General features: G+C 33.6%; 5 protein-coding genes across 5 annotated transcripts; 3 read left to right on the top strand and 2 right to left on the bottom strand.

Moving 5' to 3' along the window:
* Positions 1–250: 250 nt before the first annotated feature.
* Positions 251–2,935, top strand: LOC105976038 (WAS/WASL-interacting family protein). The gene is made up of 3 exons (XM_013001319.2): positions 251–410; positions 580–747; positions 2,381–2,935. Exons 1-3 carry the CDS (start codon positions 365–367, stop codon positions 2,704–2,706), a joined length of 540 nt encoding a protein of 179 aa, XP_012856773.2. The 5' UTR covers positions 251–364; the 3' UTR covers positions 2,707–2,935.
* A 3,344-nt stretch (positions 2,936–6,279) lies between these two features.
* CYP90D1 (cytochrome P450, family 90, subfamily D, polypeptide 1) lies at positions 6,280–10,576 on the top strand. The gene is made up of 8 exons (XM_013001002.2): positions 6,280–6,556; positions 6,887–7,211; positions 7,663–7,812; positions 7,925–8,221; positions 8,875–8,964; positions 9,058–9,243; positions 9,357–9,478; positions 10,284–10,576. The coding sequence occupies exons 1-8, from the start codon at positions 6,333–6,335 to the stop codon at positions 10,369–10,371; spliced, it is 1,482 nt and encodes a 493-aa protein (XP_012856456.2). The 5' UTR covers positions 6,280–6,332; the 3' UTR covers positions 10,372–10,576.
* A 2,088-nt stretch (positions 10,577–12,664) lies between these two features.
* Positions 12,665–14,963, top strand: LOC105975771 (thioredoxin-like 2, chloroplastic). The gene is made up of 4 exons (XM_013001000.2): positions 12,665–12,938; positions 13,230–13,415; positions 14,095–14,259; positions 14,702–14,963. Exons 1-4 carry the CDS (start codon positions 12,756–12,758, stop codon positions 14,780–14,782), a joined length of 615 nt encoding a protein of 204 aa, XP_012856454.1. The 5' UTR covers positions 12,665–12,755; the 3' UTR covers positions 14,783–14,963.
* Positions 14,847–18,037, bottom strand: LOC105975436 (uncharacterized). Its single transcript, XM_088823130.1, has 13 exons — positions 17,761–18,037; positions 17,597–17,668; positions 17,417–17,512; positions 17,223–17,306; positions 16,991–17,106; positions 16,805–16,906; positions 16,444–16,557; positions 16,200–16,256; positions 16,000–16,066; positions 15,652–15,705; positions 15,383–15,457; positions 15,222–15,257; positions 14,847–15,106 (listed from the first exon to the last, which is right to left on the bottom strand). The coding sequence occupies exons 1-13, from the start codon at positions 17,872–17,874 to the stop codon at positions 15,023–15,025; spliced, it is 1,071 nt and encodes a 356-aa protein (XP_088679256.1). The 5' UTR covers positions 17,875–18,037; the 3' UTR covers positions 14,847–15,022.
* Positions 18,038–18,093: 56 nt separating this feature from the next.
* Positions 18,094–21,593, bottom strand: PLDEPSILON (phospholipase D alpha 4). The gene is made up of 4 exons (XM_013000998.2): positions 21,410–21,593; positions 20,746–21,330; positions 19,381–20,590; positions 18,094–18,696 (listed from the first exon to the last, which is right to left on the bottom strand). The coding sequence occupies exons 1-4, from the start codon at positions 21,494–21,496 to the stop codon at positions 18,251–18,253; spliced, it is 2,328 nt and encodes a 775-aa protein (XP_012856452.1). The 5' UTR covers positions 21,497–21,593; the 3' UTR covers positions 18,094–18,250.

Here is a 21,593-nt window from a genome sequence, read left to right as displayed (position 1 = left end):
GAACGTGTAAAAAGATTCATAACTGAGGAGGTGGTTGTAATAACTCAAATAAGAGGGATACTTTCATAATTTAACCGTACATGGTGTCCGTCATTTACCTTTAAGAAAAACTCTATAAAACATAATAGGAGATTTTTTGTAGCAATTAAAAATAAATGGGGGATTTTGCAATTAATTACTCGAGAGATGGAGTGGGAAGCAATTCACTCGATACTGAAACGACGCCGTAGCCTCAGAAAAAATACGAAAGGTATAATGCTAAAACGACGTCGTAGCATCAGAAAACCCCGTCTCAAAACCCACCAACGAAAGGAATAATTACGATGAGTACCTGAAAGAAAACCAGCTCGGAAGAAGATTAACAATGAGCGGAGAAGGCCCAAAGCTCTTCAACAACAAACCCAAAAAATGTCTGTCTCTCAACAATAATCTCTTACTTTTTCTTATTTTGCTTTTTTTAATTTTCTTTTTTTTTAGTTTTGTTTATTGTATCACTTGCTAATCAGAATATTGCTATTCTATATTCCGATTATTCTAATCGTTGTTTTTTTAATTTTTTTTTTGGGGGTTTCATAATAGCGAGGTGGAAAGCATCTGAACCGATCGCAATGGCATCATCATCGTCAACGGGAGCTGTGGCTCCTCCTCCGCCGCCGTCTCCTCCTCCGTTGCCTCAGAAGGAGTCGCTTCTCCGGCGTTATAGGTTCCTCGTGCCACTTATATTGGTTTGCAATTTCGCCGTAGGAGGTAATTAATTAATTTATTTATTTTTAATTCCAGTGTCTCAATATGCTGTGTGTGTGTTTACATTCATGCGGGTGATGAGTTTATGTGATTTAAGAAATTCTGATTATTAAGTGCCAGAGATAAAATTTGCTGATCTGAAAAAAAATTCTGGGGTATGCAGGATTTGTATCTGAGGAGTTGTTTATTTTAATTTAATTTTTGTTCCTCGATTTCGTATGCATAACTTGGGGGTTTTTTCGGAGTAAAATCGGAGCACCTTCATTAGGTTTCATTCTATGGCTTTGTGACTCGTGTCGATTAGGGGATTTTGGATTACAACCGAAGCATTGTGGTGACGTATTGATATCATGGTTTTCATTACGTGGCCTCTTTTACGAATCCTTTAATAGGTTGCATCGTTTGTTCGTTTGTTCGATCCGTATTTTGGTGGTGAAGCTGAGGAGGTTTATATTGAATTTACGTTTATTAAGATTTATCTCTCTTATTTAGAATGGTAAAATAATGGTAGAGGGATTGTCATTGCAGTGTAACTGATTTCTAGAACAGTTCAAACGAGAATTTGCTTATTCTTCATTTGGTCACTACTCAAGAGACAACAAAATTATGAAACTGATTTTTTCAATTCAAATCTTTCGATATTATGCTCTTACATATCTCAGAGGTTTCTCTTAAGTACGATAGGGACTTCATCTCAATTATGTTTTACATTAATTGTTACTTTTAGATTCAATATCTCAACTGAGAAAATATCTGAATAACCTCCTATCATCTTCGAACTACCAATACTCGATATAAGCAATACAAAATCTTGAATGTCACAGATCAAGAATCGTTGGTTAGTTCAATGTAATTGCTGTGTGTCGTGTTTCACCCTTTTCTCCAGTGTCATTTGTAATGGATGAAAAGTTTTTGTCAACCTACCATTTGTTAATCTGGTGAAATGAAGCTAAATTATTTCTTGTTCGAACTTCGAAGTGATTTCTTTGTTTTCTTAATTTCTTTAAATAATTATTTGCTGGATTGCACATTAGACTCCTGGTAAGTGGTACCTCAAACTAGCAGTGTGTTCGCCACGGTCTTTCTATTTCGTTCTGTTTCATGCCTGAACTCATCATATCTGTGTGACATGCAAGGTAGTTAAAATGCCGATTAAAATCCCAGGATTTTACGATTTTACAATCCTCTTACGTTGCCGAATCCTAGTAGAATCCCAATCCAAGAAAAATCCTTCAAGTTTTGGAGTAAAATCCTTCAAATTTTGAAATCTATGATTTCACTGCGATTTTAATGATTTTACATTGGGATCATAATCGGGCCACGAGTCAGTTTATTGCGCCAAAATCAATTTTTTTTCTTCAATACAAGTAAAGCCTAACTATTTCAGTACTCGTTAAATGTTTTCTTCGATTCAAGTAACATGACGAATTCTATTTAAATTTACAAGATATGTAAAATCCTACAATTTTACAGTTGCCACTTTAAGACCCCTTTCAATACTACTTAAAACCCCTATTTTGACCACCTTGGTACCATGAGAATTGTCTTTTTGGACTTGTTCTGTGTATGCGGCAATTAATGACCATTATACCCTTATGTGATCTTGTTTGAGAAAAGCACACTCTGTTTTATGCAGCCTACGTTGTCGTGAGGTATACGATGAAAGATAAGACCAAATCCGAAGAAGAAGAAGAGACATCGGTGAGTCCCACTAGTTCTTCATCAACCTCAGCTACTATTTCTGATACTTCTAAAATTATCGAAAAGCCGATCACTCTACCAATAGTAGAGCCCATAAAACGAGCACCGATTCCAGTTGATAACCAGCGTGAACTGTTCAAATGGGTGCTAGAAGAGAAGAGGAAAGTAAAACCAAGAGATGCTGAAGAGAAAAAGCGCATTGACGAGGAGAAAGCTATTCTGAAGCAGTTTATCAGAGCCAATTCCATTCCAACTATCTGATAAGTTTTTTCTTTACTCCAAGAAACCTTTTTGATCCGTTCCTCCGATTTTCATTTTTTTTTACGTATCACGAGGAATTCTTGATGTTCGTTTGTTTTGATTTCGATGGTTTGAGTTGCGGTTGGGAAGAATATTGTTTGCTAATTGTCACTTCTTTGTTTAGGTGGGGGTTGAGTTCTGCTTTAAACACATCTTTTTTCATAAATCTTGAATCTGAATTGAAGATTTTTTTTTTTGTGTGTGTGTGTGTGTGTGTGATTTTTTTCTAGCCTGAAGAGAAGATCTAGCATTATTATTTATTATCTATTCATTATTAAAATCAAAGATCAAAGTAAGAAAAAAGAAATTCTGAAAAGGCAGAAGCGCGTCCCATTAGTATATTAGTACACGCTCATTCTATTAATTTTTTTAAGAAAAAGTTTTGAGATAAAACTTTGGGTTTTTTCAATATTACTTTTGAGATAACACCTAAATTATTCGGTCTTAAAATAGAGTGAAAATAAATAAGAATTTAGGGTTTATTTCGTCTGTGAGATGCTATACCTGGTGAGAAATATCGAGTGATTTTGTATCATAGATCTGTACAACTAATTATACACATATATGTGTGTTATTATGTGTAGACCAATGGTACATAATTACCTGATGTATTTCACAGAGTGTAACATCTACATAATCGATTTATTTGATACTACATCCAATGAATTTTATTGTCGAGATGTGGACACACCACGAATCCCACTTAAAGTTCCCACAATTACATGCAAACTTTTCCATGCTAAATCAACAAACTAACAAATATACACACAAATGCTAATTTATTCCTTACCTTATAAAATCATATCCACAAAGTTTTATTGTCAATATTCTCAATTAAAGTTAGATATTTGGCTCAATTGGCCAAACGATAGAAGGTCTATGAGACGTCACACTTGATGTGCAATATACTGGTGGTTTTAAACCATTGATATGTATAAATAATTATTTACAAAACACATATACAAATATGAGTATGTGTTCTTATATGTAGATCAATTGTTTAGTATCACCCGATGTATTTCATGTGTGTGAGATATACAAAAGTTAAACCATGACATAAGCATATTGGGGAGTTTGATACAAATAGAATGATGGGTTTGTGCTAAAGTACCAAATTTGAACTATATTTTAATATTTGGGCAATTATTAAAGGAAAGAAGAGAGGAAAGTTAGAGGCATGGAGATTAATATTGAAATTGCCCCCCAAAGGAATTGAATATTACAAAGCAAGTGTGAATGATTAGCTTGTAATATTTATTTATTTGTAGCTGCACAAACGGTCAAACAAATACTTTGAAAGTTTTTTGAGAGGGTATTTTATATGGGGGCATGTATTTTGTATATTCGATTTATCGCGGTATATTCGGTGAATTCTACTTAATTATGTTTTCTAGAGTATATGACTACGACAAACATATATTTCACACACATTCACAACTATATATATGTGTTAGTACATTTTTATTTTGAGCGTGAAAACTATCTGATGTATTTCATCAATCGTACCATCTATAAGTAGTGGTTTCTCTCAGGCGCAATTATATACGTAAAAGGGAAAATAAATACTTTCAGATTCAATATATGTTCAATATTGCTTGTTTCTTCTTCTTCACTTCTTCTAATCCTTTAGTATTTATTATTATTATTATTGGAAAAAAGTTAGTTCCAAGATCCAATATGGCCCTCAAATAATAGCAATGCTTTTGGCACAACAATGAAGACCATGCCAAACTTAATAACTATATAATTAATTACAATTTTTATTATTAAACACATAAAAATCTTGTTAAAGAGTTGCAGCCGTTGAAGCCACATGAGGGCATTCATTCACAATAATTTGATTTTGACCAAGCAAAGAAAAATCAAAAAATAATAATTAAGTAATATTATTTAATTAGGAGTTGGCCAAATTGCTTTTGTAATCTAACAATGATTCCTTACCTTACGTGGAGATTCTATATTACAATATTAATTATTAAATTCAAGAAAATTTAATTTAATTTTACTTTTAACATAGATATTTGAATTTCTTCTTAGTAATTAAAATTTTAAAGATGGAGAAGGTATTATATTTATTGTTATGTATGGTCACAGCTGCTGCAAATCACACACATATTATATACACCCACTACTCAATCATATGCGCATGGGGAGATTTTTAGTTTGTTTTAACAAACATTATATATTATCTTATTTTATCTATTGTTCTAATCAAGAAAAGATAAAATTATACATGTTAGTTATGTAACGATCTTATGATTAATTAAGATATAATCACACCAAATCCCACATATGTATTGACTCAACAATCTATTAATTGGCTTATACTTAATTAATTACAATTGATGGAGACTTGGAGTAGAAACCACACCTTTAAGACTTGTCTTTGAACTCAACTCCCTCGATCACCGGAGAGCTCATCAATCGTCGGATCTAGTCGACGACAATGAACAAAATGACTGGAAAAAATATTGATATTCAATCGTAACCCTAATAGGGTTTTCATCTTTATTTATAGGGTAAATTACAAACACCCCCCTGAGGTATGGTCAAATTGCAAAAACACCCCTCTTGTTTGGATAATTACAACCACCCCCTCAACTCCTCAAATTTAGTGAAATCTTCGAGATTATATGGAATATTATCACTTGTGTACCCGTTTTATCCCATTCAAACTCTACATTATGAAGCAAGATGATCATAATATGCGATTTTTAGCTTGTATATATCAGTTTGTGGTGCATCGGAAACTGTATTTTTACACAAAACGAGTACAAACTAGAGCACATTCCACGGAATGTAGATGATTATGTTGAATTTGGCACAAGAAGGGTGGAGGTGTAAGAAAAAATCATAGTTGAGGGGGGCAGATGTAATTATCCAAACAAGAGGGGGATTTTTGTAATTTGACCATACCTCAGGGGGTGTTTGTAATTTACCCTTATTTATATAGAAAATTATGCATGACTACATATTTTCCTTATCTATTTACGCAAATTATGCTAGGTTCTTCTTCTCCAACGGCTATTTTCGAGCTCGTCACCTACCGTACCCTATTCACCTTCTTATATGCGATGTGTTATGTGTTAACGGGCTTCTATATATGCGAACTACTTATTCAGCGATCTCGTTATCTCTAAGTCCTCTCTTAGCATCGGTCCGGCCGCCATGATGCTCACGTTCATTGGGTCTTGGTTTAATGGGTTTTTATCTCTCTCTCTCTCGGCAATATGTATGTGATGACTAGTCACAAATTCATTTAATTTCCTCGAGTTGTTACATATAATATATTCTGTCCCATTCTTTATCAAACAAATACTATATTCTCTTATTCATTATTAATTAAAAAAAAAGTACTCTCTCTCTCTCTCTCTCTCACACACACACACACATGCACACCACTAGTCCAGTGGATGCAACCATATACTACCAGTCACTTAGTTACCTCCGCCACTGACCACTGCAACTTTTATTATATATATATATATATATATATATATATATATATATATATATATATATATATGAGAGACATTGAACAGAAAACCAAGAACACAAAAACCTGGTTGTAGAGAGAGAAAATACAAATGGACATGATTTTCTGGAATTTGGTATTAATAACAGCAGCAGCAGCAACAATCTTGTGGTTTTCCTCCGCCATTTATGCGTACATGAAAATCAAATTAATCACATCATCAAAACTTCCTCTTGGCAGCCTCGGAATATTCCCTTTCCTCGGAGAATCTCTCCACTTCATCTCCTCCGCTTATTCCGACCGCCCCGAGTCCTTCGCCATCAAACGCCGCCGCATGTCAGCCCTCTCTCTCTCACACACACATGTTTTTTCATTTTATTTATTGTCAAATTACGAAAATACCCTTCTTGTTTTGTTTGAATAATTACAGCCACCCTTCCATTAAAACATTTTTACATAAAATTTACGTAATTCAGTTATTTACCGAACCAAATCGTATATATATTCAGTTCGGTAAACGGTGTGAAATGTTGGCGTACCGAAATTTCGATTTGATTTTAACTATTTAACGTCTTTAAATTTAACTCTGGAGGGGTATTTTCGTAATTTAACCATAACTCAGGGGTGACCGTAACCTCTCCTTTATTTATTTTGTTGTTGCTACAGGTATGGGAAGGTATTCAAGACACACTTATTTGGGAATCCAACAATAGTATCAACTGATGCAGAAGTAAGCAGAATCATTCTGCAGAGTGATGCCAGAATATTCGTTCCATCTTACCCAAAATCACTTATGGAATTGATGGGAAAATCCTCCATTCTGCTAATTAATGGAAGCTTACAGAGAAGAATCCATGGCTTAATTGGTAATTTCTTCAAATCTGCAAATTTAAAAGCTCAGATTACATCCGAAATGGAGAAGTATTTGTTGAAATCAATGGGTAATTGGAGGGAAGATTCTCCTGTTTACATTCAAGATGAAGCTAAACATGTAAGTATTTCTGTGTGTGTGTCCCAGTGTGTGTATTGTGTTTTTCAAGATTAATTACTATACGTGAAATATTAATTAATTGGAATTAATTAATCTAATAATCATTGATGTTTTTTTTCCTTTAACTTTTGCATGAATTATTAGAAATAAATGATAGGGCAAATTACGGCCACCTCCCGGAGATAAGATCAAATTACGAGAGAGTCTCTATTTTTTGGGCAATTACAATCACCCCTTTAAACTATGTATTGTCTTACGAAAAAACCCCTCCTTAAGTGTGACGTGTAAGACAGTATATAGTTGAGGGGTTCGTTGTAATTACCCAAACAATAAAAGGGTTTTTTCGTAATTTGGTCTTATGTGAAGGAGGTAGCCGTAATTTGCCTTAAATGATAATTATGTCTGCTTAATTTTAATTTAATTTAATTAAATTTAAATTGTTTATGAACAGATTGCATTTCAAGTGCTGGTGAAAGCACTGATTAGCTTGGACCCTGGCAATGAAATGGAGCTGCTAAAGAATCATTTTCAAGAATTTATTAAGGGACTTATGTCTTTACCATTTAATTTTCCCGGCACTCAGCTTTATCGATCGTTACACGTAAGTTAAATTAAATATATATTTTTTCATTATTATTAAAACAAAAAAAAAATCTGAAATAAATACTATATGATAAAGTTGTGTGCTTTTTCTTTTACTAATTTTTTGGCAGGCAAAAAAGAAAATGGTGAAGATAATTGATGGAATAATCCAAGCAAAAAGGGATAATTGCAGCAAGAAGATTAGTGATGATATTAGTAATTATGCTAAAAATGAAGGATTAAGTAGTAATATAGGAAAAGATGTAGCAGATGCATTGATTAATGACAAAAGTGAGGAGCTGACAGATGAACTAATTGCAGAAAATATGATTGATTTAATGATTCCTGGTGAAGATTCTGTTCCTCTTCTTATCACTCTTGCTATCAAATACCTCTCTGATTCTCCTGCCTCCCTCAAACAATTTACGGTATTTTCTTCCTTTTATATATAAGATTTTATTTTATATATATATATTTATATATATATATATATGTGTGTGTGTGTGTGTGTGTGTTTTATGTAGTATTTTTTTGGTTTTTGATGACATTAAGAAAAATAAAAATTTCAATAGTTTATATAGTTACTAGGATGTATTGGACAATTATACCCTTGTTTAATTTTATCTTAATTCAATTGGTAAATTACAACTATCTCCCTGGTGTAAGTCTAATTACGAAAAAACTCTTTTTGTTTGATAAATTACATCCAGACCCTTGTAGTTTGTAAATTTCTTACATCAGTCCTACAAAAGGGTGTTAATGTAAGTAATTTACAAATTGCAATGCGTGGATGTAATTATCGAAAAATGAGGGGTTTTTTGTAAATAGACCTTACCTCAGGGGGTGATTGTAATTTACCCTAATTGAATTAATAGTCAAATGTTATTATAAATTTGGAATTAAGTTAAAATTAACAAGATATAAACGTTCAATACAACTTTAAACCTCCAAAAAACGTGGCGATAGAGATTTTTACTGCTCGTTCGATTTTATTGGGTCGATAATATTAAGAACTCTAAATAATTTACGGGTTTTTTAAGAAAATAAAATTTGATGCAAATAATTTTCTTTATTTACATAGGAGGAGAATCTTAAATTGAAGAAGCTAAAGGAGAAACTTGGGGAGCCATTTTCATGGAATGATTATTTGTCCATGCCCTTTACACAAAATGTAAGTTTTCAACATCAATTTCATGTAAATAAAAATATTAACTTCTTTTTAGGGGTTTCAACGTAATTTTTGAAAATGTTGTGGTGGTTACAGGTAATTACAGAAACTCTAAGGATGGGAAATATAATAACAGGAGTAATGAGAAAAGCTATGAAAGATGTTGAAATAAAGGGATATTTAATTCCAAAAGGGTGGTGTGTTTTTGCATATTTCAGATCAGTTCATTTGGATGATAAATTATATGATTTTCCTTATCAATTTAATCCATGGAGATGGCAAGTAAGAATTTATTTATAAATTATATTATTTCAATTTTTTATATTTTAATTTTAATTTCGGAAATTTGATTTAATTGAATTGAAACTGAATTTTGTGGAAATTTTGATGCACAGGGTAAAGAAGTTAGTAATTGCAATTTCACCCCATTTGGTGGTGGTCAACGCCTGTGCCCTGGGCTTGACCTTGCCAGGCTGGAAGCTTCTATTTTTCTTCATTATTTCGTTACTCAATTCAGGTAATTCACATCTTTATTTTGATTAAATTGGATCCAATAAATGATTTAATTTAGGGTAAATTACAAGTACACCCCTAGGTATGGTCAAATTACGAAACACCCCATCCTGTTTGGGTAATTACAAACACTACCATCAACTATAAATTTTCTTACGCGTCCACCCTTGCGGTTTCAAATTTAGTGAAATTTTCGAGATTATATGGAATATTATCACTTTTTGTACCGGTTTATCCCATTTGAACTACATAGTTTGAAGCAAGATGATCATAATATGTGTTTTTTGGCTTGTATATATCAGATTGTGGTGCATCAAAAACTTTAAACGAGTACAAACTAGAGTACATTCCACGAAATCTGGATGATTATGTTGGATTTGACACCATAAGGGTGGAGGTGCAAGAAAAAAATCATAATTGAGAAGTAGATGTAATTATCCAAATAAGAGAGGTTTTTCGTAAATTAACCATACATCAGGGGTGGTTGTAATTTACCCTTTAATTTACTAATTGGAATTCAACATGCATTTTATTGATTTTTTGACTAAAAAAATTGCATTTTTTTTTCTCTAGTCCTAATTATTGAAATGTGTCTTCATGTGGTTAATTATTAAATATTGAGAGTCAAATTTATAATTAATTAGTTATATCTGGTTGGTGCTGGTTTATTTAGTGGGCCAACAAAAAAAAATCAAATTCTAGTGCATTTTATAATATATTATTCAACCTAATTAATACTTTTTTACTATATATTATATTACAAAATATACATATTAAAAAAATAATTCATTGTTTATTTTTTTCTACAGATGGGAAGCTGAAGATGACTCCATTATTAATTTCCCCACTGTGAGAATGAAGAAACGGATGCCAGTTTGGGTGAAAAGACGAATATAACCCTCAAACTCATTTTCCAGCAAATACTATTATTGTAAAACAAAAGAAAGAAAGAAAATTAAATTATAATACTAGTAGGCAAAACAAAGCAAATATGATTACACTTTTAAAGAAAGTATATTTTTTTTTTATTATTTATATTGTAAAATATATATAGATTCAGAGTGTATAGATACATATAAATTTTTACATTTTCTTTTTCCAATTATACCCCTCTTTTTTACTCTTGTCTGTATGTATACAAATTTAAAAATTGATTCTTTTGTTAGGCAAAGTGGGCATGCATTATGATTGCATTTCCTTAATATATTGGACTATTATTAAATATTAACTACTTTTTCCTTCCCACTTGTAATATTTTGGGAGGAAGAATCATAAATTTATGTGGACAAATCGGATTGAAATTAACACTTTTGAAAATATATTTAGTAGTGTTTTCGAGGTGAAAAATAAAATTCATTTTTGTTATAAAAAAAAACCTGGAAAAATGTAAAATCATATTTTCGAAGATTAAAATGAAAAATATTGTTCCAAAATAAAAGATAGCTGAATAGAAAATCGATTAAAAAAATATTTTATTATTCACTTGTAATATCTAATATATAATAATATTGATATTTTAATATATTTTTTAGGAAAAAAACGTGAATATTTCGGAATTTAAAATTCTAAACTGTGAATGAAATATCATGCTTTGTCGAAGAAAATCCAATTTTCCAGTTCCAATTTGTTACACTACTCTGAATAATGATGTCTTTATGTGCCCCCAGCCTAACGACGTGCTAAATATTTTGTTTTGTTTTCGTTTATCTACACTAACGATCCAAAAAAAAATCACGAACCCAAAAATTCGGAAAAAAAAAATCCTAAAAAAATATATGTATTTATTAAAATTGACAAAATATTTTGCATCAATTTAATATAGTGTTTTAAAAAAGAACCATGCAAAATATAAACAAATTGCATTTAGAGCAAATTATAATTGGAAAATAAATTTATACACGGACTATTCTTTTGGACTTTCTTGACGGGCTTTTGAGCCCAATTAAGGAGCCAATTTGGGTTTAATGGGTAATTTCGTAATAAATCTGGGCCCAAAAAAAAAGAAAAAAAGAAAAAAAAAAGGTTGTAAATGCAAAAGAAATCATTGTTTAGTTAGCATTTACCCCTTTACCCCTACAATACAGTAGAGTAGAGTGACATTTTTTTCTTTTAATTCATTGAAATTCTTTATCGAAAATCATTAGTATATCATTTTATTGTTCTGATTTAAGGTAAATAACCTTATATTTCAACTTTTTACTTATCAGTTTCCATGTACTAAATAGAGCCGAGTAAACAGGGATCAAACGATCGTTTTGCAAAAAAAAAAAATGCGAAAATAAATTAAAATATAAGTCTAATACATCTCGCAATTTTAGAAGCAACTGAACCAATGTATTCCTCATATGATGTTTGCGATGAATCGGACTGACGGAATTTTCATCTGAATTGATATGAATTCCATTCATCTCGCAATTTTAAGAATTGATATGTATTTTCTAAAACTTTCTTGTGGAAACGACGTTGGATTACCGGAATCTGACGTGATTCATGAGTTATGCTCGTGAGCTTTGTTCGTTGGGCCTGTTTACTTGGCATACGGTGTTTAATATATATTAAAACTCAAGAAAACTTAATAAACCGGGAAAAATAATCATTTTGCAAAAAAAAAAAAGCGAAAATAAGTTAAAACCTAATTTTTATGTCGGATTTCCAAAATCCGATGCGATTCAGCAATAATTAAATCTAAAAAAACACAAGAAAATAAAAAAAAAACACTTTGTTCCAAAAAAGAAAAAAAAAAGAAGCAAAACAAACACGGACACAAGAAAGAAAGAAGGGTAAAATTACAACCACCCACTAATGTATGATCAAATTATGAAAATTCTCCTCCTGTTTGGGTAATTACAACCATCCCCTCAACTATAAATATTTTTACACGTCCACTCTTGCGGTTTCAAATTTAATGGAATCTTCAAAATTATATGGAATGTTATCACTTTTGTACCCGTTTTATCCCATTCGAACTTTACATTTTAAGTAAGATGATGTGTTTTTTGACTTGTATATATCACATTGTAGTGCATAGAAAACTGTATTTTTATACAAAACGAGTACAAACTAGAGCACATTCCACGAAATTTAAATAATTATGTTGAATTTGACACCACAAGGGTGAAAGTGTAAAAAAAAAATTATAACTGAGAAAATAAATATAATTACCCAAACAAGAGGAGTTTTTTCGTAAATTGATTCGTTACTCAAGAAAGAAGAAAAGAGGGGAACATAAAATTAGAAAACAAACAAGAAAAAAGAGAAGGAAAAGAACTGGAAGCAGCAGTATGCAGGTGAAATCGGCCGGCGTACAAAAACTTTCTGATCTTTCAATAATTTCCTTAGCTTCAAACGGCGTCTGTAATACACTGCCTGCAACTAATCGCAACTTAAGCTTCAGTAATGGCGGATTCTCAGTCTCTTCTTCCTTCGCCGCCATATCTCGGAAAACGCGACCTTTTCTGCTCAAGGTGAAAATTCAACATCTCGGAAAAAAAAGGGGGGATTTTTCTTCAATTTTGTCTTCTGATTTCTAATTGCCCTGTTGATTATCCCTCTTATTTTATTTATATGATTGTAATGTTGGTGGGGTTGATAAGATTGATTGGGATTGGGATTTGTTGATTATACACAATCCTTGTTATTGTGTAATTAGGTTGTCTATCAAACCCTATCCTAGTTCCCAAACGAGGCTTAATTGAATAAAACAGTGTGTGTTTGCTGATCTATGAGTTAACATATCTGATTTTCGGAGCCGGCAGGTAAATGCAGCTGCTGCAGAAACCGATGATCAGCCGAAGTGGTGGGAGAAGAATGCGGGCCCCAATATGATGGATATTCATTCAACTGAAGAATTCTTAGATGCTTTGAGCCAAGCTGGGGATAGATTAGTCATTGTTGAATTCTTTGGCGCATGGTGTGCTTCTTGCCGAGCTTTATTCCCCAAAGTGAGTCTCTTACTATTTCGATTATTCTACACTTTGTTTATGTAATATTGCAAAATTGTCTATTCTACATAGGGGTGGAAATTGGAACGGAATTTCCCATTTCTGTCGACTTCGATCCGGAATTTCCCGATTTTCGAACAACATTTTTTCATTCCGAATATTACTCTTCCGATTTTTTTATCAGAACTGGAATATAGATGAGATTCGATCCGATTATAATTTCAAAAAGTCATTTCAAAAATTCCTTTTCTTTTGTTTCCGGGAAAAATTACATTTAGAAGATCACTATTATTATATATTTTATAGTTTAGATGACTCAAAAATTGGAATTTTCCGAATTCCGCCGATTCTGATCCGAAAATTTCCGATTTTGAAACGAGCTTCTTCTTTCAATTTCCGATTTCTTTTTACGGGATTGGAATTGGTTTTTCACTTGTGAAAAATGGGAACATTTCGAAAAGTGCTAATTCCGGTACGTCCAATTTCCTACCCTAATTCTACATATTATTTCCTATTACCCTTTTTCTTTTTGTGTAGTTGAACTCTTTATCTAGTGAAATAAGTTGTTATTGTTATAGTTTTCATTGCACTAGACTCGAGTTTACTGCTCAATTTAACTCTGTAATATATTTGGGACCTACTTTTTCTATGTTATTACATCTTATGTACTCGATTTTAGATTTGCAGGATTGCGGAACAACACCCGGAAATTATATTTCTAAAAGTGAATTTCGACGAGAATAAGCCACTCTGCAAAAGTTTGAATATAAAAGTCCTCCCATATTTCCACTTCTACAGAGGATCCGATGGCCTCTTAGATTCCTTTTCGTGCTCTCTCGCTAAGGTAGGACCACAAAATTTTCTTTATATGTTATTATTAGTTCTCTGATATATTAAGTCCTCGTTTGGTTGGGGAGATTAGCCATGATTAATTAAATTATTGGACTTTGTTTGATGTTTCGTAAACCCAATAATTTTCCGGGTCGGCCCGAAAAAATATTTTTTTATCATGGTCTCTATTGCCTTTTAGGGAGGTTATCCAATATAATTGGGTTTTCATTAGATTATTTAATCTTATCTTGTCTTATCTTACCGTAGGAACCAAACGAGGCCTAACATTATGACTTTCGTCAGCACTAAAAAAAAAAGCATATCTAAAATAGTGTATGTTAGTTGGATGTGAGATCTGTGAAGCTAGTAAATAATTGTTTCTCGTTTTCTCGACTTGCAATTTTACGATAACTATTTATATTATACTTTGCTAATTAGAAATTAAAATTATGCAGCTCCAGAAATTGAAGGATGCCATTGCAGCTCATAACAAAGCTCTTCACAAGGAGGGTTTTCTCGAGGATAATACATTATAGCTGGATTCGAGGTAGGTTTTTCGAGTTTTTCTATTTGCAATGTTCGTGTGGTTCGTCTAAATACTTTGAAAAAAAATGTTGTATATAGTTCTTTGCGCAAAGTACTTCGATACATATTTGAACTCAACTTTGTATATTATCCCTAATTAAACTGAATGAAATCATCGATTCAACTTCCTTAGTTATGCACTGAATTTGAGTCCAAGAAAAAACACGACGGTTTTCTGTTGTGTTATAATTTTACAGCTTAACCGAATGCTGCTTTTCTGCTTCTTTCATTCTCTTTTCGAACTCTTTCCATTCGGCATGACTCCTTGCCCGAACCTGAAATATAATAATAATAATAAAATATACATTTTTTTTTCAATTATAAATAAAAAACATTCCCTTAACATTTGGTTTTAATTTTTAATAATTCAATGAGGTATTTATTATTTACCTCAAGCCGTGCTTGTGTTCGATTTATGGATTTACTCTGCATGAAAAAATGTAAAAATCGATCAATTAGCTCAATATCTAATCTATTTTTTTAATTTTTTTAATCTCTATATTTAATAAATAAAAAATCTTGATAATTTATTTAGTACATCATATTAATACCTCATCGCTTAGAGTAGGCAATACCAAATGCTTGATCCATTGTGCATCAACCACACCTATCTTTTCTTCTGGCTTCTGCAATTTCATAATTCCAAATAGAATAGAATATATATATATATATATATATATATATATATATATATATATATATATATATATATATATATATATAGAGACACACACACACACAAGATTAGCTAATTACTTAAAATAATTACTTAATTTGTAACAATGTATACCAATATGTAAGTTTAAGTTGACATTTTTACCTCTACACACTTCCAAAATGCAAAATCAAGACCCCATCCATGCACTAAATCATTCTGTAAGAGTAAATAAATTGTTAATTTTTTTGGGTAAATTACAATCACCACCCTGAGGTAAGGTGTATTTATGAAGAAAAAAAACCTTATTTTTCCATAATTACATCCACCCTCTCTCAATTTGTAGATTTCTTACATTAACACCCTTTTGTCGGGGGTTGGATGTAGGAAACTTAGAAACCGCAGGGAGCTGGATGTAATTTTTCAAAAGGAAGGTTTTTTTTCGTAATTACATTATACCTTATGTAATTATCTAATTTTTTGAGTTATGAATACTTAATTATAATTTAATACCTGAATCATGTGCCAAACACAGTTCCAAGATTTTCTTGAGAATACTGGAGCCATAATTTCAACAAACCTACCTCCCAAGAAATTAAAATACATAATTATTTGTGCTAAAGATAAAATTAAGAAAAAACTATGCAAAAAATTATTTTAATTTCTTAAGATAATATATATAATTAGAAGGAGAAAATAAAATAAATATGTACCCTGCACAAGGGGGCGAAAATGGATTGGGACAATACTCGGGCGGTTCCTCAGAAAACCTGCAACGAAATTTAAATTATTAAAAAAGGAAAAGGAAAATACAAGTATGATCATTTCTTGGTATAATAACATCAAATATGTGAATTTATATTTTTCAATATTATTTTTCGGTCGTAAATTATGTTCGTATTATAAAAAAATGTTCGTTGCTCAGCCAATTTAAAGAGTAGATATATAAATAAATACCTGTGGATTTCAACATTCTTCCTTCTTTGTGTCATCTTCCATGACAAGTTCGTGTTTGATTTAACTGCAGGCTGTGATATTTCCAAATCGTATTTCTTCACAAGTCTTATGTACCTTAAAATTCGACGAAAACCGAAAAAAACAACGAAAAAAATCATTTCTCGGAGGAAATATCAGCAAAATATTCTACTTCATTGATTATGAACTTTCGAATGTCGAAAATCAAAATCATTGAAGTATCTCCCTTTTATAATTCGTCACTGTTCTTTTCATTTCTTGAAGTAGTTGACTTCGTTTTTCGTGTTCATTAGTTCGAATTTTTCGAAATCAATTATCGGTAAGAAACAAACTTGAAACTCACTCTTGTGCATTGAAATGTTCGACACCCAAATCTTCGTCCCACATGAATATGTATTCATACTGTGCTACTAAATCCGGATGGAGAAATCTTTTCGCATACCACCTACGAATTTCATAACACGAGTTAAAATAAAATAATAAAAAAAAACATAAATATAAATCACTAGAGTTCGAGATTTTTACGTACCATTTAGCCTGTGTTAGTGCACTTACATGAATAGCTCTTTGTGACCATTCAAACTGGTCCCACTCGCTTGTTTTCCCATCGTAGTGAAACAAGATGATTGCAAAGTCATCGGAGAACTGAAAAATAAATATATATAGTTTTCTAAACAACCCTAGAAACCGAAGGTAGTTGGTGGGTGGGGGTGGGGTGGGTTGGGGGGGGGGGGTGTAATCTTGATTCTTGAAACACTAACCTTGGAGACTATTTTAGCCACAATATCTTTTTGTCGAATCCCAACTGTTAGTATTAGAAGATAACTCGGCTTTCTTACAGTTTCCTGCACTTGGTCATCGTCAAATCGTAAGTTTTTTTGGGCTTTTTTTTTTTTTTTTTTTTTTAAATTCTGAAATAGATATAAGTTCTTGTATGCAAACAAAACATACTTACATTTCCTACATTAACACGTAATGAAAAATCTGGGTGGCCCGCGAGTACTCGTGTGGTTAATCCTTCGGTTTTGCATGGATTTGGGGCTATGTATATCTGCATATATCGAATTTTACTAAATTTACAGACACCTTGAAATTTTATATAAGTTTCGAGTTTTACTAATATATTTGCACTCACTTTAGACATGTTACTCGACTGCATGCTAGAATCGAGATTCTCAGAGTCGAAATGAACGGTGATTTTTCCGACCTGCAGAGAACAAAAAAAGAAAGAGAAATTAAAATGAACGATTTATCGCTACTCTAATGCGGAACTTCGTTAGTAGTTTGTTTAAAAGAAACCTCCTCAAAGACTCGTCTGACCGATAAGCCGATCCGACATCCTAGCATAATACTAAACAAGGTAATCACAACGAGCCATAATTCCGGTGAGTTCTCGTTTTTTATGGTTTTCATCTTCTTCGTTGGAATCGAAGAAGAATTAGATGAACCTCTTTTTGTCTGTGTTTCGAGATTTTGGAATATATTCAATGTTTGAGGACTGTTTGGTTTTGCAGAATCTGCAACAATCAGTCTTAATCTGGAATTCTTGGTAGATTTAATGTAGGCAAATAAGGAATAAAATCTCCAATTTCAAAAATAGGTAACTTAATTCCAAATAGTATACAGATATGATAGGCCCAAAAATTAAATTAAATTAAATTAAATTATGAGCTCTTAAGTTTGATTACAATTTTTCTTTAATTTAAACAATAATTGCAATATATTGATTATACCAGAAATAGAATATTGATACACATAGCCTGGATTTTTTTTTTTGTTTTCGTCGTAATTATGTGGTGAAAATTGCCGATAAGACTTTCGACCTTTTCCCTTTTATCGGTACTTTCGTGTCGGGGAAATTTCCGTCGTTCTGAGGAAGATCCTCAATGCAGCCCTTCCCTGTTACGTCTAAAGGGTAATTCAGTAAATGAACACCTCCCATATCTTCCACTTCATCCTGACTGTAGACTCTCCACATCTCGTCTCCTATAGATCGAACGGTGTGGATGCATTCCAAACTCTGTGGGTCCCGATAAACTTGTTCGGCTCTTCCGGTGTGCTCGTACCATAAAGACATACGAAATGCACGAATAGCTTCGTAGTTGTTGTTGTTAGTTTCGGTTTTTTCCCCGTTTCTTGATTGGTAGCAGCCTATAGCTATCTCCGTGTCTCGTTTTCCGTCCATTGATCTTTGATTCACGTTCGCCGAGCCTATCAGAAGATAGATATCGTCCACTGAAAAAAAACAAAAATCAAAATCAAAATCATACAGAGAACAACGTAAGTTAGAATATTTGTCGTTTTGAGGTCATACACAACTATTGAGAAAACGAATAAATACGCATGGATCATAGGGCAAAATCAAAAAACATATAAATGACTAAAATATCCAGTGTTTAATTATTTCTCCACAAATTCCCATTAAGAATAATAAGGGTAAAATTGAGAAAAATAGAAGCATCATTGGATTTCTAAAGGGACAAAAAAAACCCTCTAAAGCCACAATTGTTTTAATTACACTTACCTCCCCATAGGTTGGATGTAATTACAGCTAGACCCTCTTTGGTTTGGAAAATTACGCATATACCTTCACGTTTCATATTAAATACATTTGACCCATTCGACCTTTGATTCTTTCTAAATTCCATTTCCCCCTTGACAAATATAAGTAAATTACATTGTCCTCCTCAAATTAGCTTTAATTACATATAGACCCCTCATAGTTTAAGGTAGATGAACATTAAGGAAGTTATTAAACAATCTTTATTTCCCCCCTTTGTTAATTAAATTGTCATAAATGTGGCTAAACAAATTAATTTTTTTATTCAAATTGTAAATTGATACTTAATATGATTTTATTTATTTGTTCTTGCTAAAACAACATTAAAAAAAAAAAGGAGAGACAATAGAAATCATTACCTATCAAGAGCTTGGAGTGAACATAAACCATAAACCTCCTGTGTGTCTGTGCATTCCAGTAATCCGTACCGGGATGCGGATTGTACGGCGGCACAAACTCTCCCTTCACCGGTTTCTCCCGATTCCCGAGGCAGAAGAAATTCAAATAATCCCTAGGATGCCCTTTCCCGCCACTCTCTCCAATTGCTTCCCCTACAATTCTATACATCATCTTCATAGTTTCTCTAGTCCAATGCAGTATATCCTGCACCGACTCGCTCTCCGGCGAACCCTCCGGCCACATCGGCACCACCACGTACACGGCGAACCGCTCATTTTTCTTGATCTTACTCACAACCTTCAAAGCAATCTCGATGGGAATCAAGTTCACGCACCCGCAGTGCTTGTTCTCCTCCCAAAGGTAGCTCCCGCCTATAAAATACTGATTCTCGATGTATATAAACTTGTCCGCACGTCGAATCGCCTCGACGTAAGCCTCGTGGACGCTACTCTCGGCCCCCATGAGCTTCTTGGGCAAAGGGCTTGCCGATAAATGATCGATCGATCGAAAAACTTGCACGTTCCAATTCCTATTGTCGGTGGCATTGTCGTTATTATGTTGTTGTGGGGAGAGTTCTTGGATCGAAGAAACGGGGATTAAAGAAGAGGGGTCGATTTGCTTCGTCCATCTCTGCTCGAAATTCGCGAGGACGTCCAGCGCGGCTTCGCCCGTCACGCACGCGTGCGTGTCGTGCCAGGGTTCGCGGGGCCCGCCTTTGTGGAGGCTGGCGTTCGGGAGGCTCGTCTGGTAGAAGTCGAAGCAGTGGGACTCCTTGTTGAGGGTTCGGAAGAGGGAGTGATCCTGCGTGTCGTAGCGCCCGTCGCAGAGGTCTAGGCCCCCCAAAAAGCTCATGATTTCGCGGTTTCTTGAAGAGGGGTCGCTTTTCGCGCGTGCGTCGGTTGTGATGGTCTTTTGGTGGTGGGCGAAGACGGCGGGGAATTTTTCGTGGTGACGCGGACATAACTTGCATAAGACTTGCGTGTGTTTGAAATACGACAATGTGTCTTCGTCGTGTGTTTTCATCACACCTTTGTTCTTGATTAGTGGTAGGGATGTCTCGTCGTCCCATAGTAGGATTCTCACGGCGACGCCTTCTTCGGCTTTTCGCTTTAGTAGTTCGCCGAGCTTTACTCCTCGCGCGTGCGGGATGCCTGTTTCGGGATCACGAACCTATATATATATATATATGTATATATATATATATATAAAACATATTATCGCATTATAAATCATTGAAATTGCGATTATTTTTTGTAGTTTTCGTTAGGATTCGTGTAATATAATTTCGCAAGCAAGAAGAGGATTTTTTTAGTAATTTAACTTACCAAGGCTATTTTGGGATCGAACGACCATCCTGCGATATAAATCAAATGCTTAGCACCATCAATGGCATTATACACATCCTCCCAAAGATTCCGGGGGGTCCCACAAAGATCCAACGGCGGTCGAAACTCGGGACTATGATGCGCATCTTGATACAGCGTGACACCGCAGTTTGACCTCATCGGAAAAGCAGCACCGTTTTTCAGGCCTTGATAATATCCACCACCGTTATTGCTATCCTCCGTTATTACTTTCTCCCAACTCTTTTCGCTATCGGCAGGCTTAAACCACACGATGAACTGCAGTTTCAGCCTCTTGTTCGTTTTCCCGTTTTGCTTCGTCAGTGGGAAGAAGCCGTTTATGAGGCTCGATTCGCCTAAGAGCTTTGTGCCCTCTATTTCGATTTTACCTAAAATCGAGCGCCTCCGTTTTAAGGTTATTGTAATGGATGTTTGCGCGGGATGCGCACAGAGGATTTGGAACGTTTGGTTCCAAATCCGGTCATGCTCGTGGCTCGTTTTAGCCACCGTTTTGTTGTCGAGCTTGATCGTCACGTAAGTCGGCCTTCTTCCATTTGCAGATATACACTGCACAAAAAAAATCATTAAAATCATCAAAATTTCAACATAGTACCAAAAACTTCGTACGTTAGAAGATTGGTTTTACCTTAAACGGGACGGAGGTTTTGTAAATCGTGGCACGAAAGATGGTTATTTCAAGTGTTCCGTGGAGAAACTTGCCCTTTTCCGCCATTTCGTTTTCAATCTCAATTTTCCGAAATCGAAAAAAAAAATGTCCGTTTTTTAGATGAGAAATATCTCTGGTTTTTGTACCTAATAATGGAATGTAT

The sequence above is a fragment of the Erythranthe guttata genome, chromosome 9 (assembly GCF_056151865.1).
Source record: "Erythranthe guttata isolate IM_541 chromosome 9, IM_541, whole genome shotgun sequence".
NCBI lineage: Eukaryota > Viridiplantae > Streptophyta > Magnoliopsida > Lamiales > Phrymaceae > Erythranthe > Erythranthe guttata.
This window is presented reverse-complemented; position numbering and strand designations above follow the sequence as displayed.

What these genes read in the sequence shown, in the direction of transcription:
- LOC105976038 (XM_013001319.2), top strand. Translation starts at nt 365, where the DNA reads ATGAGCGGAGAAGGCCCAAAGCTCTTCAACAACAAACCCAAAAAAT. An exon ending in CAACAACAAACCCAAAAAAT is followed by an intron (nt 411 to 579) that starts GTCTGTCTCTCA and finishes GTTTCATAATAG; the next exon opens with CGAGGTGGAAAGCATCTGAA. An exon ending in TTGCAATTTCGCCGTAGGAG is followed by an intron (nt 748 to 2,380) that starts GTAATTAATTAA and finishes TGTTTTATGCAG; the next exon opens with CCTACGTTGTCGTGAGGTAT.
- CYP90D1 (XM_013001002.2), top strand. Translation starts at nt 6,333, where the DNA reads ATGGACATGATTTTCTGGAATTTGGTATTAATAACAGCAGCAGCAGCA. An exon ending in AGCTTTATCGATCGTTACAC is followed by an intron (nt 7,813 to 7,924) that starts GTAAGTTAAATT and finishes ATTTTTTGGCAG; the next exon opens with GCAAAAAAGAAAATGGTGAA. An exon ending in TTAATCCATGGAGATGGCAA is followed by an intron (nt 9,244 to 9,356) that starts GTAAGAATTTAT and finishes TTTGATGCACAG; the next exon opens with GGTAAAGAAGTTAGTAATTG.
- LOC105975771 (XM_013001000.2), top strand. Translation starts at nt 12,756, where the DNA reads ATGCAGGTGAAATCGGCCGGCGTACAAAAACTTTCTGATCTTTCAATA. An exon ending in CGCGACCTTTTCTGCTCAAG is followed by an intron (nt 12,939 to 13,229) that starts GTGAAAATTCAA and finishes CGGAGCCGGCAG; the next exon opens with GTAAATGCAGCTGCTGCAGA. An exon ending in GCCGAGCTTTATTCCCCAAA is followed by an intron (nt 13,416 to 14,094) that starts GTGAGTCTCTTA and finishes ACTCGATTTTAG; the next exon opens with ATTTGCAGGATTGCGGAACA.
- LOC105975436 (XM_088823130.1), bottom strand. Translation starts at nt 17,874, where the DNA reads ATGAAAACCATAAAAAACGAGAACTCACCGGAATTATGGCTCGTTGTG. An exon ending in GCACTAACACAGGCTAAATG is followed by an intron (nt 16,907 to 16,990) that starts GTACGTAAAAAT and finishes TGAAATTCGTAG; the next exon opens with GTGGTATGCGAAAAGATTTC. An exon ending in CATTTTGGAAGTGTGTAGAG is followed by an intron (nt 15,458 to 15,651) that starts GTAAAAATGTCA and finishes ATGAAATTGCAG; the next exon opens with AAGCCAGAAGAAAAGATAGG.
- PLDEPSILON (XM_013000998.2), bottom strand. Translation starts at nt 21,496, where the DNA reads ATGGCGGAAAAGGGCAAGTTTCTCCACGGAACACTTGAAATAACCATC. An exon ending in TCGATCCCAAAATAGCCTTG is followed by an intron (nt 20,591 to 20,745) that starts GTAAGTTAAATT and finishes ATATATATATAG; the next exon opens with GTTCGTGATCCCGAAACAGG. An exon ending in TCACTCCAAGCTCTTGATAG is followed by an intron (nt 18,697 to 19,380) that starts GTAATGATTTCT and finishes GTTTTTTTTCAG; the next exon opens with TGGACGATATCTATCTTCTG.